We start from the raw sequence: 15,840 nt of genomic DNA, 5'->3' as shown, positions 1-15,840 counted from the left end.
TGGGACAGATCGTCTACTGTGGTCGGACTGAATTAGGTCTTTGCAGAAACACACGAGGTTGTTGTGTCTTTGTGAAGAGTGATGTCCTGAAAGCGGTCGGGAACTTTCCAGCTGTCCATTACCTCTGAAATCTTGTTATCAATTAGAGATTAACAAACACCTTTTATAATAAACCAGGCAAAAGCACGTCATGATCGAGTCTCATTTTGAAGGGAGGTCTGGGTCATAAGAACTTTACAGCATGCAAACCTACATAACCGTTATTGACTACAGAAACCCATTGACACCAATTGGTGATGTTAACTGAATGATTTTAGTTTGCCATGACCCGTTGAGACGTCGAACCTCTTTTGCAAGAGGGACCTTGGGTCAAAAAGTGACAGTGTTTGGATGTTGAACTTCTTGTGCACTGTGCATAACCAATTGTGCTCATTGGAGATGCGGGGGGAGGACAACAAAAAAACACTAAAAGCAGTTTTAAAGAAATTAGTTTTCAATCTACATTTAAAGAAAGCAGTGTGGTATGCAGTTTAGGCCTGAGCTTACAGAGCTGAGATGTACAAAAGTTCAGCTGCAAATCAGCAGTGGCTTGAGATTGTAAGAAAAATCCGATGGTACCTGATTTTCTCTGTACATTTTCCCCAATATATTACACCACGTGGTGTATTTGGCTGTGAGTAACAGAATCTGCTAATCTCATTTCACTGCCCATCTGATCACACAATTCAGTACGTTATACAGTTCAGGGCTCACGAACTAGCACTTTTACCTTACCTGCTTGGATAATAGTCTGCACATTCCAATGTCTGATCCTCATGACGACATCACTGTTGTTAGTTTTTGAAGCCCTTTCTCAATTCACTGCTGGATGAAGGCCCTCCCCATGCTTTGTCGGGGGTTGCTTGAACATGCTTCACGATGGTCAGTGCGGGTTTAACAAAGGGTTACCCGGGATTGTTTTTAGATCTCTCTCACCACTGATGTTTGCTGTGGCCAGGAATCAAACTCAGGTTGTTGGGTATGTAACAGCGTGGGAACTACTGCACCACTACTCTACCCCTATTATCATATTATTTTTATGGGAAATTCTTGTTAATCTCTCTTCTTCGTAGTCCTACCTTTTGAGTTTGTACTTTTATGCACATTGCCCTCTGTGTTGTTGCACCTACGGATCTCCGTGCATCGCTCATAAAAAAAAACGTTATAGATTTAAGGTCCCTGCCAACTGCGCATTTGCTGTTGATGTTACAAGCGTGTGTGCCCTGCCGGATGGCCTTTATTGAAGAAAAACAAGAGCAATTAAAAATGTTCCTTCCTCTCATTCTTAGCCGAGTGGTACAATGTTGTGAAGAAAATGTTAAAATAATTGTCATACCTGCATTGGCCCTAGGTGTACAAGTACAAATAACAAACGCTGAATGCACATTCGTCAGTGACGCTTCGCTAAAGAGGAAAGAAACGTATAACAGGCCAGGTATTCGGCAATAGACCTTCTTCACAGCAGAGAGATGAATGTGAGTTTGTGAAGAAGGATTCCTGCCCATGACCTTGCCTATTGATTTCTTCAGGGCAGTGTTGCTGTTGAAGAACGTGTTGAGTTTGTGTCAAAAAAAAAAAAGTGTTCTCTGTTCGTATAAAATATTTGTCTTGTGACATAAATGCAACGGTGAAGGTGAAAGGTCAGGCCAGTTAACAGTTCATCGATAGTCACAATGGACCTTGTACCTCAGTCAGTAAATAAACAGGAGGCCTTCCCATGCCTCTTTAAATAAAGCAATAGATGATATACAGCGCAGAGTGGCGAGTAACAGAGAGAGAGAGAGAGGGGGGTGGGGAAATTCAATATTGTGGGAGTCCGTAATAACACTTAGTAATGCATTACTTGGGCACGTCAATGCAAAAGCATCTTTTTCATGGGATAGTTTTTTTGCCAGCCAAACTCTATCGACAGTCAGCCTTCCCTTATATGGAGAAGGAATGCGAGATTTTTTTTTTGCTGTTCGGCTCCTGCTTGCCTCAGGCCACCCCCATCTGCAGGAGGCTGTGAGGAATGGCAACGTCTGCTCCGCTGTGGTGGCTTGCAGTCGGTCTCGTATTCAAGACTTTTCTGCTTGACTCTTATAAAAAAAATGTGCATTACACTGGTCAACACACTTTTTCTGGCATAAGGTATTCCAAAGGTTTGAAGGTAATTTTGGGGCGCTGATTCCAAATCTGGCATCAGTTTTTGTCTATCACATCAGGTTTTTTAGATATCAAATATTGCATTTTCAATAAAAACTGCAGAAGAAAAATATTAAATAAATGTGGATATCTACATAAAATGATATTATAAACACACTATCCTAAATATACAGCTACCATATTTTAACACTAAAGCAGTCATTGACTCGCAACAACTTGCAATCATAAGTGACAGAGTTAATTTCGGGTAAAATCAATGAAAATGGGGTATGCCGATAGCATAAACATGAATGAGATGTGATAGAGCAAATCTGAGATCAGATTTGGAATCGGCACCCTGAAATTAGTCTAAAACAGCTGCAAAAGTCCAGGCCAGAAAAAAAAATGTTTTTTTTTGTTGACCAGTGTTATCAAAGCTGGTGGGGGATAGGGGGTGCAATTGTCAAACCGAGTATGGGGGAGTGCACAGGTGGCCTTCTAAAGGTGTGTACCTTTGATCGCATCAATGTGCAAATACAATTGTCTATGGGACCTTTTTTACAGTATCATAATGATAAGAAAGAAGAGACTTTACTCTTTATGGCAATAACATAGAAAGGGTAAAAAAGCCTATTATTCTTTTTGCAAATGAAATTGTTTGAGACCAAAGCCCCAATTCAAGTGTTGGTAGAGGCATTTTTCCAAATAAAATGAATTGTCACTATTTTAGATCATGATCGGGTCAAGATTCGAGTTGAGATTCGATTCGAATTTGTCTTCTCTTTTCACCGTCTCTGTGTAGTTTCTTCTGTATTTGGTCTTCTTCATGTACTGCATTGTTTACTCTGTTAGCATAAATGTATCAACTTGCATAATCCGTAAGTAATTGATCTCACGCGCATGATTCAATGCATGTATTGTGAGAGTAAGCACTTCTTCGAACACAAATTATTTCCACTGCCCTTAAGATGCAATATTTCATGTTTATGATTGCTTATTCTTGGACTCCATAATGCTCTATTTGAGTAGGCATTTGTGTCATTGTAATGGTTAATTGGGTATGGAAGCATGTGAATTGCGAATCAGATGGTTGCAAGTTAAAATCCCTGATAGGTACCAACTGAGCCTATCATCCCTGCAGGATCGACAAAATGAGTACCACTTGATAAGAACGCAACATTGCTTATCCTGCCAAAAGGTTGGCCCAGGCCATGGTAATATCTCTTTTCTTTTACGACCGACTCGGGGCCTTTAATGGAGGAGAGTGCGCTCTGCGCTTTTGGTCAGGGAGACACTTTGACTTGCTTTGATTAGCTACAGCATTTGAGATTAATGGGGGTAATCATCTCTAAAATGTGCTCATGATATTGGCTTTTTGACAAACAAATCTGTTTCAGAACAGTGCTGATTGAGGAGGCTGGCTTTCTTTAGCCAAAGGGAACGGAGAATGGGGTGGTGCTGGTGGCACATTGTTATGAACCCAGTGACCGAGTTCCATTCTAAGTCGTCGGCTGCCCCTCTTCACCAACCTATGCTGACGAGGTGTGTGGAGGGTGTTCCTTCATCTAGTCGTGGATTGATAAAGGGGTGGTAAATTATTACATATTTAGAATTAAAGGAGTAGAGTATCTTTATAAATGATGTCCACTCTCGGAGAATTGTGTCCTTCCGTTGCTGAGACGTGCACCCATTACCATCAGTACGCACAGATCTGCATTTTAACCCGAGCCTCAATTAACCTGAGCTCGTGATGTTAATGTCCCATCGCATTTTACAATCGCTCGTTTTAGGGAAAGCGCACTTAAATTGTCCATGTGCAATTTGCCGCATGATTTACCTCCAGAGCAAATACCGTTGTGTATGCGGGTAGTGGGAAATTCCAAGCAAAGCTGCAATCTTAAAATCGGCGAGTCCATTTTTTTTGGTCGCGACAGTGGTTTGGCTTAATGCATAAAAAAACCCAAATTAAAATCTAGTACAGTACAGCCTCCTCCTTATTCTGCCTGCGAGCTATTTCAGTTGATTGAATCACCGTTTACGCCCTCCCACACCTACAGTTATGGGGGTCCGCTTAAATTATCCACATTCCATAAATCACTGTATTGTGTCTATACAGTACTGTAATAGTTGCATTATAGCATTTTGAAACGCTTTCAAACTACGGTTGAAAGCATTTTCAGTGTGTAATAGCTCTGTGCAGCTATCTCCTGTCTGGCTATCTGTCCATCTCTGTGGCTTGGGTGGGGGGGGATCATAATAATTTTAGTAAAGATGATCAAACTTTCCTACAGAGTTGTGTTGATTTTCGGGGCATACCCTGTTGCCTTGGAGTTTGTGTGACACCAGCCAAGGCACCCACGGTACCTCCCCTCCTCCCCTCTCCTTGCCATGATGTCTGGACGTGTGTCATCATCTTGCCACAGGCTGTGATAATGTTATCAGCGCTAATTAAATATTCCTGGGGACGATTGCACGTCAGAAACATTTCAGAATCCACGCGTGTTTGCATGTTTTTCCCCATCTTATACATTTGTTGGCGATCAACATCCAATGACATTTCAAATACCGTTTTGTAGCAGCATCTACCTGCAGGAAATATTTCCAAGGAAAATGTCATAGAAAAATTACATTTTGTAAATAAACATTCTCTCATTACGTCTCGCCTTGACAACTGTAACGCCACTCTTCTACAGTGTCCCATAATCCCTTATTTTAAGGTCACAGATGATTCGGAATGCCGCTGCCTGGCTCCTCACGTGTACGTGAAGTCGTGATCGTATCACTTGAGTATTGCTGCAGTATCTCCGCTGGCTTCCTGTCAAGTATCGGATTCACTAAAGGAGTGTAGTGATTGTGTCTAAAATTATTTATGGTCTTTACCCAGTCTACTCATCTCACTTTACTCTCTGGCACGTTTTTTCCACTACACCAATAAAGTCACCCTTCATTGCATGGGGGGGGTCACCCTTTCTCGGCTTATGCTCCTCATGTCCTGGAATTCTCTCCCTCTTGAACTCTGTGCAGTTGAGACTGTTGCCCTTGTTCAAGTCAAGAGCTAAGAATCATTTGTGCTCGTCTGCATACAGCTAAAAAGTAATGTATCCTGTGAAGCGTCTGTAGATACGGCTGCATTTTGAAGATATACTAATGTCAATGCAGTTATATTCTGCAAAGATCAGTATTTTCGACCAGTAATAGAAACTAAGTTGAATTAGGCATTTGTTAATACAGTATCACACTGTACAACACATGACCATAATTTATGGTATAGTTTTCTTTAATTCAGTTGAAACAAAAGGTGTTTGTTTTATCGTATATTGCTGTGGGCTGTCACACCATAGCTCATTTGAAAATGTACCGGCTCTAGTTAACAATGAAATACTTGTTATTTTTTTTTATCGGAACATGATCCCATAAGTAAATGTGCACACCTGCGCATGGCGAGCACAGCCTTACATATGAGACAAGAAAATATCCAGACACAAAAAGGAAAAGTGTTTTTGTGCACTGCTTTCTCTAGATGGGTACTGAAATAAACACTTTACCGGTTCTTACACTTAACAAAAGTCCCACTGATGTCCAATGCCCCTCTTAGCTTCTTCTCAACAGGTGAGTGAATATTGTGCAAGCGATGGCCCCATGTCCTTGCAGAGGAGAGCATCAAAAGGTTTAGTAAGCAAATTGAGATTGGCGGTGCAAGATGTGCAGTCTCAGAAAAAAAAAATGTTGTTTTCTTTATAATTTCCTGCTATTATTTTAGTGGAGGGGGGGGTGGCGGCAGGGGGCATCTATAAATGAATTTGTATATTTAGCAGTGCAAGTCGTTAGTTGTCCATGACATGGGAACCCAGCGGCTGAGCCGTGTTCTCCGTGGCTTCACGTGCGTGGTCACGCAATTTTATTCCCACTTTCTGGGGTTCGCGCTGGCGCCAAACCTTTTGTCCCGAGATGTACCTCGGCACAGTTGCTCCACGCTAGCGCTCACCACGCAACGTCTCCATCCTGCAGGCGGAGCGTACGCCGGGGTGCGCGGTTCCATAAGGCCCCTTGCTTGTCATCGGTAAACTCTGGGAAATGCAGCGGTGTGAAATTGTCCCAATAATTGCCGAGACTTTTGGGACTCTTGGCTGCCCCACCACGCCTTTGTGCCGCATCTTGGTTTGGACTGAATGTGCTCGAGTCAAGTGTGGGGAGGCTGAGCACTTGAAACATTGGCCTCATTCTCAGGAGCGCCACTCATGGGTTCTGTGATGTGTAGTACACTTTCCCGACTGCGGTGGGACACGTTATGTGTACACGTGTTTAGAGCTGTAACTGTTGACTATTGAAATAATGTATTCATCTGTTGGTTGTTGATTCGATTAAGCATTGAATAGAATAACACATTTCCATGTGATCGACATCTCTGTCCATTTGCTTGCGGCATCTATCCGTCACTTTCTTGGTCTTCCTCGGGTTCTCTGACCAGGTGTACATCTTTGTACACAATCCTTAAACCACACATGAGACTCATAATATTCTTTATATTAAGCATTTCACCACTGGTCATATACCTTGTTGGATTTTTTTCTTCTTCGTTGGAGAAACAGTTCTTTGGAAATCCATTCAGTTTGTCAGAATTCCAATTAAATGTTTCCTGTGCTGTATTTGTTTTGCTCCATAAAATAGCAAAGATTTTCTCCAATGAAAAAAACATTTCATTGGAAGTGTCTGACTAACTGTATAGATTTTCCAAGAATTGTTATTCCAAAAAAATATACAGGAGGCCATGGGTTTGATCCCGACCCTGATGCCTGTATATTTCGAGTTTGTATGTTATCCTCCTGGTAGCATGGATTTTTCTCCGGTTCCCTGGGTTTTCCCTCCACATTTAGAAGCAACATGCATTTTCAGTATTTGGCTGCTGTAAACATTTCCACATGATAACCCACTTCGTTCGTTGAGCCACCATTTGTGACCAGGTCGCTTCTAAAAAAGAGCTATATTGCTCAGTGGGCCTTACCTGGTAAAATTAAATAGTTTAGAAAAAATTTGGTTTAGTTTACAATACACTACGCCTCCTTGTGTTCACGCAAACGACACCCTGCAGCGTATGCGATGATGGCACAATCCTCGTGCCCAACTGGCGTGGTGCAACTTGGAAAGCAGTGTGAGAGCCACTGCTCGGCATGCCCAGCATTACGCAAGGCAGTGGCGTAGCCGTGCCCCCTGGGTTCTGTAAGTACAGTGTTCACATATAGCCTCTAGGTGTTCCAATGTACGTAACAGGTTTTTTTTCTCTTCTAATGATTGAAATGAAAATGTGACACTGTTGGGTGGAGCTTGCGGGTACAGTGATGAGCAAGCTGTGCTGTGAATCGGCTGACCTGAGTTCTATTCCATAACCATGGCTAACATATGCGAAGATTCTAGATTTGAAGCTTTCGTGACTGCAAGGATTCATACTCTTAGGTTCTTTCGGTAAAGTCACGTAGGTAAAAAATAAAATTAAAAGTTAATAAAAGTAATAATGGAAATAAATTTTAGCTGTGACGGTCCCACCTGATGACGGAGACTTGTGTTGCCTCCGAAACGTCGTGATTTATTATTTTAATTTATTTCCATTATTACTTTTTTATTAACTTTTAATTTTATTTTTTACCTACGTGACTTTACCGAACGAACCTAAGAGTATATATGCGAAGATTGATGTGCACGTATGGAGTATGTATGTTGAACCTCTTTCGCACCGTACGTAGCCAACCGTGCTAATCGGAGGTGCGATATCTGAACCGGTCTTCGGTGTCCCTCTCCACTTAATAATAACAACGCATCACCCAAGCACCATCCACCATCATCAGGCAGCAAGCTCAAGGCTCGCTTGTTCAGGCGAGCATACGAGGGACGGTGAGCTCCGGCTTCAAACCTCCCGAGTTCTCGATGGAACAACACGTCTGATTCGTGAAGTGTTCCGTGCGTTTGGAAATTTTATTTTGTATTATTATTATAAACCCACACTAACCAAACGTGGTCAGTGTGAGAGCACAGTTATTAGAGAGCGCAAGAGCATTACCTAAAACGTCACTAGGAATGGATACAAATTAACTGCACCAAGCACAAAAACCCAACAATTAGCAAACAAACCAAGGTCCAAATGACAGCCATTTGTTCCAAACGACAGAAAGGAGAAGTTGTTGTGGTTAAAAGCAATAACGAATCTTCAAGTAGTCCCTCGTTTTGTAAAGTGGCTAAAGTGCAAGTGTCTTCAGTAGAGGCTTTCCCTGAACGTTACATTCGATGTAAAAATGTAGCATCGCAATCATATACGGAAAGTCTTTTTAATCTGGAAACACAGATGGAGTGAACCACGTGGAAGGTGTTAGGGCTTTGATTAACTCTCATGTAACAGTGGTTTTTCTACATGCACACTCACAATAACTTACAATCATTTTGGAAAGGGAAAATTCGGACACATTACTCTTGGCCTAAAATATACACATAGGGTATTCATTAAAACACGTCTAGCACATAATGAATGGTTTCTTGTCTTAACATATTCATAGGTGTGGACAATTCGGTGTTTAAATATTAATGATAACGTTTTATGAAGCTGTACACTTATCCGCAAGCCTACGTCTGGTTTGTTAGACCAGGTGTGACAAAGCCCTGTTTTCATTCCAATGTAGTGCAATGAAAACAATTCCATTTACGATATTTCTCATGAACGGCATGAATACTAAAAATATCTATATCTTCACAGCCAGGGTACACACAGACACATTCTAAAAACCCCAACATGGACATACTGTATTCTCCAGATTATGACCCACTTTTCCCCCTCTGTATTTTTAAGCAAACATATGTATGTTGAACTTCTTTCGTGCCATACATACCCAACCGTGCTAATCGGCGGGGCGGGGGAAGGACAACAAACTAAGCAGTAAAAGCAGTTCTAAATAAGTGAGTTTTCAATCTCGATTTGAATCTGCATAGTGGCTTCCTAATTTTGGAAGGAAGAGCGTTCCAGACGGCCACAGAAAAGCATCGGAAAGCGTGCGATGCAGTGACCGTCTTTGTTCGATGCCCGTCCAAAAGCCTCTGCAAGGGTGACCGGAGCTCGCGTGACGGTTTATGCTCCTTGACGAAATCAGCAAGGTACTGTGGCTCATTTGTGGCTCGCACTTTGTGTGCAATGGATGCGACTTTGTAATGTATTCATTCGGCAACTGGAAGACAATGCAGCTCAGCGAGCACTGGACGGACATGGTCGGATCTGAAATGTTGGCAAGTGCGTCTCATCAATCCTGTAGGTGTTCTCACGTGACCAGTTTGGCATAACTTTATTAGCAAGGGGCACAAGTTCGTGGACATCTCATTTTCCAAAGAATGTTGCAATCCAGAGAGTACAGTGCGTACAAAGCCACTGGCAAGATTGAATTGTGGGGGATTGTTTCTATATTTTTTTTAAAAATCTGCAATACTCGATTATCGATTGTAAACTACTATTTTATTCCATGAGAATGAAACATTTTGTGGCTTTCTATTGTCAAGGCTTGTGATCCGTCACTTCTTCACGACAGTGTGGTATACAGTTGACTTTGGACTGAGTGGATATGACCGGAAAAAAGATACGCTGAGCTGTAGATGATGATGAGGGTTGTATCGACGTGTGACGATGTGACATGTGACGCTTGTGCAATTTCTCATGACGTCCTTTCATTTTAGTGTGCTCCGAGGTGTGGTGTAACATCTGCAACCAGAGAAAATAAGGGCGTTGGAGAAAATTGTGTACCGCTTGTGTATTACAGGTGGGCGTGGTGACAGAGCACATGAGTAGGCCATGAATTAAAATGCCGGTCGGGCGTAGACCCCCAGCCCATCATCTCTTGGAGGTCAGGCAATTAAGTACTACCTTGTAGGAGGTCAACAGTGGTTGTCCTGGACGAAAACTGGCCTCCCTACATAGGAATGCAGATTTTCTGCTGCTGCTGCCTAATAGTCATCGCCCGATACACGACTGAATTGAGGATGGATTAAAATCATGTAAGTGGATGGCAGGTTGAATGGCTCCCTAATGGTGTGTATATATGTTCGTGCGTGTGTGTGTATTTGTTTGCATTGCTATTCTCAGGGCAGCAAAGAGCGCTACCACTGGCAGAGCCACAATGTCAAGCACAGCGGCGTGGACGACATGGTCCTGCTGCCCAAGATCAGCGAGGACGCCATCGTGGACAACCTCAAGAAGAGATACATGGATGACTTCATCTTCGTATCCTTCAACGCGACGAGCTGGCGATGGCCAGTCAATGCTCATGCCACGTGCATGCCACCACACGGCATCTGCTCGATTTATTTGAAATCTTGTTCAAACACTACGGGACAATTGATACGGATGGATCCAGCTGACTGGTGTTTAGAAATACACTTCATTACTTCAATTTAGTAATTGTTTTGATGGCGCTAACAGCATTCGTTTTCAAAAGCCCTGCTTTTGATGCCAACAGTTCTGTGTATGCACAATACCTAAAATATATTATGTATTAAGCAGAATCAAACTGCGGCCATCCATTGTTATTATGCTGATGTATGGACTGGAAACCAATGGTCTCGTTCTGTCTATGAGATAAAGCCCTTGGTGTTGATAAGCGTTTGGTTTTAAATCATTCTGCATTATGTTTATATATATTGGCAGTTTGCCTATGGTGTGTTCAGGCTACTTATTTATGGCTTCTAAGAGTCGTTTAATAGTTAAACATTGGCACTCTAATTGTATTGACAGGCAGTGCATTACGGCAATATAGAGTGCTTGATCAGGCTTTTAGTGTGAACGTGCATGTGAAAAGATAGTGGATTAATGGCTTTTAGGTTTGTATTTGTTCTCGCTGCACATGTTGTGGTTGCGCTTGAGCCGGCATCAGAGCAGCTTGCGCTCTGTGTGCCGCCCGACTTGTTTCTCACAAGCTGAGCACAAGCCACACTGCTTCATACACACAGCATGGCTGTTCGAACACACAGAGCTTCTAATTTTGAAAACAATAATATTTCACGCATAAAAAATAACTGGTAAAGTCACGTAGGTAAAAACATTAAAATTAATGAAAGTAAAATAAAACAAAACAAAATAAAATTCACGACGTTTCGGAGGCAACACAAGTCTCCGTCATCAGGTGGGACCGTCACAGCCGAATTAGCTGCATCAAGTGAAGCAATGATTCAAGATGTAATCCCTTATAAGCAAGTTGAAGGGAGGTGGAGAGGGGGGAGAGCTTATCAGGCTGTGGTAGCCAATGAATGGAAACGTATCGGGAGGGAGGAGGAGCGGTGATCAAAGACTGCACGCAGTGCTCAACACAATGAATGGAGACGTGTCGGGACGGAGGGCGAGCGGCGATCAAAGACTGCACGCAGTGCTCAACACAATGAATGGAGACGCGCCGGGACGGAGGGCGAGCGGTGATCAAAGACATCACGTAGTGCTCAACACAATGAATGGAAACGTGGCGAGCGGTGATCAAAGAACAATGAAGAGATTACTGTTAAACACTGTGGATGTTAACACTCGGTGAAGTAAATTAAAATAGTGCCTGTCAGATAAGATGGTCCAAAAAGTGTAATTAAGTCTTTTTTGCGTGGTTAATAACATCTTTCCAGTGATTACTGAGTTTGTACCCATCATCACGGTTGAAATTATGTCTGTGTTTGTATATTTGTATGGCTTCGTGTACAAACCTTTGATGGTAGCCCGGAGGTTTGCAGAGAACCTTGGTCTCGGAAAAGACAATTTCATGAGAGCCCGCCGAGTTGTAGCAATGATCGGCAACGGCCGAAGAATCAGTTCTGCCGTGTTTCAGATCTGACTTGTGCTCGCGGACACGATCAGCAACATGACGTTTTGTTTCTCCAATGTAGCAATCACCACAAATGCAACTCAATTTGTAGACTCCACGTTTCCATTCATTGTGTTGAGCACTACGTGATGTCTTGATCACCGCTCGCCCTCCGTCCCGGCGCGTCTCCATTCATTGTGTTGAGCACTGCGTGCAGTCTTTGATCGCCGCTCGCCCTCCGTCCCGACACGTCTCCATTCATTGTGTTGAGCACTGCGTGCAGTCTTTGATCACCGCTCCTCCTCCCTCCCGATACGTTTCCATTCATTGGCTACCACAGCCTGATAAGCTCTCCCCCCCCTCTCCACCTCCCTTCAACTTGCTTATAAGGGATTACATCTTGAATCATTGCTTCACTTGATGCAGCTAATTCGGCTGTGACGGTCCCACCTGATGACGGAGACTTGTGTTGCCTCCGAAACGTCGTGAATTTTATTTTGTTTTGTTTTATTTTACTTTCATTAATTTTAATGTTTTTACCTACGTGACTTTACCGAAAAAACCTGAGAATATGAATCATTGCAGTCACGAAAGCTTCAAATCTAGAAAAAATAACTGGCCTGGTCACTTGGGTTAGGGCGGTCGGCTCGTAAGCTGTGAAGGGTCGACGCCGTCTGTCAGCGCTGCGGAGTTCATTAATTATCTGCTGCTTTGTGTGAAGTCAGTACACCAGTCGACAAATTTCTCCTCCACCATGGAAATGTGGAATTTCCACCACTGACTCAGGGTCACTATTGGAGATGAGCACTACTCCATTGCTGATGTGAGTAGGGAAAGACTCTTTGAATTCACCTTGACCTAACCCAGTTACGCCTCAGCTGAATCTTTTAGCAGAGCTCTGCTCAGGTTGTTTGTCCAAAAACTATTTTGTAGTATTTTTGTATTGTTAAAGGACACGCACACATCCGAGAGGATAATGGTAAAAAAACAACAACGCTACAGCCTACTTGTTATACTTCCTCCTACAGACACTTTGCTGGCCCTGCAAGTGGGTGTCATGCAGTGGTCCACCAACCCAACCTTTACATCCCTGGAATTCAGGAACGCAGAGCAATTTCTTGCACCTTTTCATAGAAATGTTTTCCTTCAAGCTCGTGCCTTGTGCTTAGACAAAAATATACATAAAAACGATTTAAATATTTGCTTAACTTTCTCTCTGAAGGCATTTATTGTGGATTTTTTAACATTCACAAATCAGCTAACCCTGAGGTAGCAGCTAAAATTTTACGTTGCCATGGCAGTAGTCAATTTATCCACAGCACACCCGCATTTGACATCTTAAAAAGGAAGGTACCCATTTTAAATACCCTCGGAGGACGAATGACCAGCATTGAACTCCCAAACTTTCAATTGTGAGTCGCGGACTCTAACCACGGTGCCGCCTGGCCAGACCCCACGCGCATGCAACTACACCATTCCTGCCCTTGGCGTTGTTCGGCTCCGACTGCCGGCCGAGGTGCCGTGGGACTGCGGTGCGCTCGGCTGATCGTCACGTTGCCTGCACGGGTCCCTGCGGTGTTGTAGTAGCACGTGGTCGTGAGCTGGGCTCTACCGATCCCTCAGGGGCCCTGTCAGCACCCGCCTGCTGCTCCACTTGCCCAGTAGTGCAGTGAGCGCCAAGGCCAGTGGAGTCTCAAGGCAGGCGCCGGCTGATGTTTATTACAAGTTCCTAGTTCTTTGTTTTGCACCGTGCCAATGAAACGAATGGCAAAGTTAAGAAAGTCTCCTGATCTTTTCTATATTTGAAGCTTTCGTGACTGCAAGGATTCATATTCTAAGGTTTTCGGTGAAGTCACGTAGGTAAAAAATTACCTGTTAATCCAGAATCAAAACTCTGCAAGGCAGTTTTTCTTTGGGATGGGTGTCCTAAAGAAGAGCATACTTGTGCCTGAGATTGTGTTTCTCTTGACGCCACTTACCCTCACCCCATCCCTCCAACATCTGTGTCAGAGTGGCTTGCTGTGTGGGTTTTTTATTTATTTCCTAAGAAGGGAAGATCAACTACTTTTGAGTTCACTGGCCCTTATTGGAATGACAAAACCTTTGTCAAACTATCTCCAACAAAAACATACCCTGACTGTACATATTGGGCAGACATTTATGAAATGTGATATGGTACCAAATGTTGCCTCTGGCTTTCCACGCTGCATGCTGAGTCATGCTTCCATCTGGTGGTGTGCCCCCCTTCCTCAGAAACGGTGATTCAGCAGAAGGGAATGCTGCTTCAAACCCACAGACTCTCCCTAACGGCTGCGCAGATTTCATTAGAGCTTGTTTAGAAGAGGCTTTTTCATCGCTATTTTTTTTTTGCATATTTCCATGCCTGCAGTAATATAAATGAACGTATGCAAACATCATGGAATAATGCCCTTCGGGACAAATTAAAATGGTGTATCATATACAAAAAGTCACGTGGTACCAGAAGTTACCATATTCTCCATATTATAAGGTACACCCAAAACATGTGCTTCAAAATACAGGAAATAACAAGTGAGTCTTATAATCCTGAGAATAAAAATGTTGTTGTTCAGTGCCCCCAAGACAAAAATGTGCCCCTTCTATCAAACCACATGAGTCCTCATAGTCACCCAGTGCCTAACAACTGCTCTTCAATTTCCCCCCATCTCAATAACCCACTGGCTTTAGTAACACAAATAATGGCATAGATTTAATTGTCATTCATGCTGTATATATTTACATTTTTAAATAACATAAAATGCCAAATGGTGTCATGGATTCTACCAGCTGTGTTTCCAGTGCGTGAGCACTTGTTGACGATTGTTGTGAAACCCACGTAACCTCATCTCAGCCAATCACAGCAGCAAGGATTGGATGACAGGACAGAGGGATGAATACACACCTCGGGATTTCCTGAGTAAAAACTCTTATCCCTGACTCATGTGGCTGGTAGATAAAATCATATTTGTTTCCCATGATGTGAAACCCAGTGACGGATTGTTAGCACGAACAACAGTTCTGCAACAATGTTTTTTGTTGTTATTTGCACCTAGCCTGAGTGATATGAGCATTAATGGGAGACACTGATGATAGTTTTGAGTCCATCCTCTGCAGTCCAGAATGTGTTGTATTTAGGTTATTAATTAAAATAATAACACGGAGCCTTTTGTTAACCCACTGGTGGATGACGGCCTCCACATGCTATAAATGCAGGTGATAGATGCTTATTGACCATACTTCACCAAGCTGGTCAGTGCGGGCTAATGAAGGAAGGGGCCAAGGACTGATTCAGATATCACTTGTCGAATATTATCCGCGACTGTAAATCATACTCGGGTCGCCGGTTTGGTAACTTAATGCGCAAATCACTTGGCCATCACTCCTCCCACGTTATGATGGGCTTCACGTAGCGAAAACTACACGAGCATTTAGCACTGCAGCTGTGACAGATTCAAAAGAGAGAGAGAAAAAAGAGAATGAGAAAAGAAACTGTAGCGCCGGCTCACGTGAGCAATCCAGACTTTGTATGCGAATCCACATGGTAAGTTTGTCAGAGAGCCTTTCCTGTTTTCGTCTGATTTCGCCAGCGGCCTGGCAGCATCCAGAGTGTGGATCCAATGTCAGTCGGCGAGAATCCCACCGCAGCAGCTGTGTGTGGCTGCGGTCTCTCAGACACCACGGCCCAAGGACATTGTTTTTCAAACTAAAAAAAATAATAATGAACACAAGCTGAACTATGCACCATATATATCAATTGATGGAGGCCCAAACACCACCGGGCCAAATGGCACAGTTGGCTGAGCGATCAACGCGTATTGGGAAAGGTATGCTTTTCAAATGCGGATCAGGCTTT

At 43.1% G+C, this 15,840-nt stretch overlaps 1 protein-coding gene across 1 annotated transcript in view; it reads left to right on the top strand.

Moving 5' to 3' along the window:
* Positions 1–15,840, top strand: part of LOC144954614 (unconventional myosin-Ie-like) — a 112,093-nt gene that overhangs the window by 33,577 nt on the left and 62,676 nt on the right. The window contains exon 2 of the mRNA XM_078885074.1: positions 10,274–10,411. Within this exon, the coding sequence (XP_078741200.1) occupies positions 10,274–10,411 (138 nt within the window). The remainder of the gene's footprint in view (positions 1–10,273; positions 10,412–15,840) is intronic.

Source organism: Lampetra fluviatilis, chromosome 3 (assembly GCF_964198595.1).
Source record: "Lampetra fluviatilis chromosome 3, kcLamFluv1.1, whole genome shotgun sequence".
NCBI lineage: Eukaryota > Metazoa > Chordata > Hyperoartia > Petromyzontiformes > Petromyzontidae > Lampetra > Lampetra fluviatilis.
This window is presented reverse-complemented; position numbering and strand designations above follow the sequence as displayed.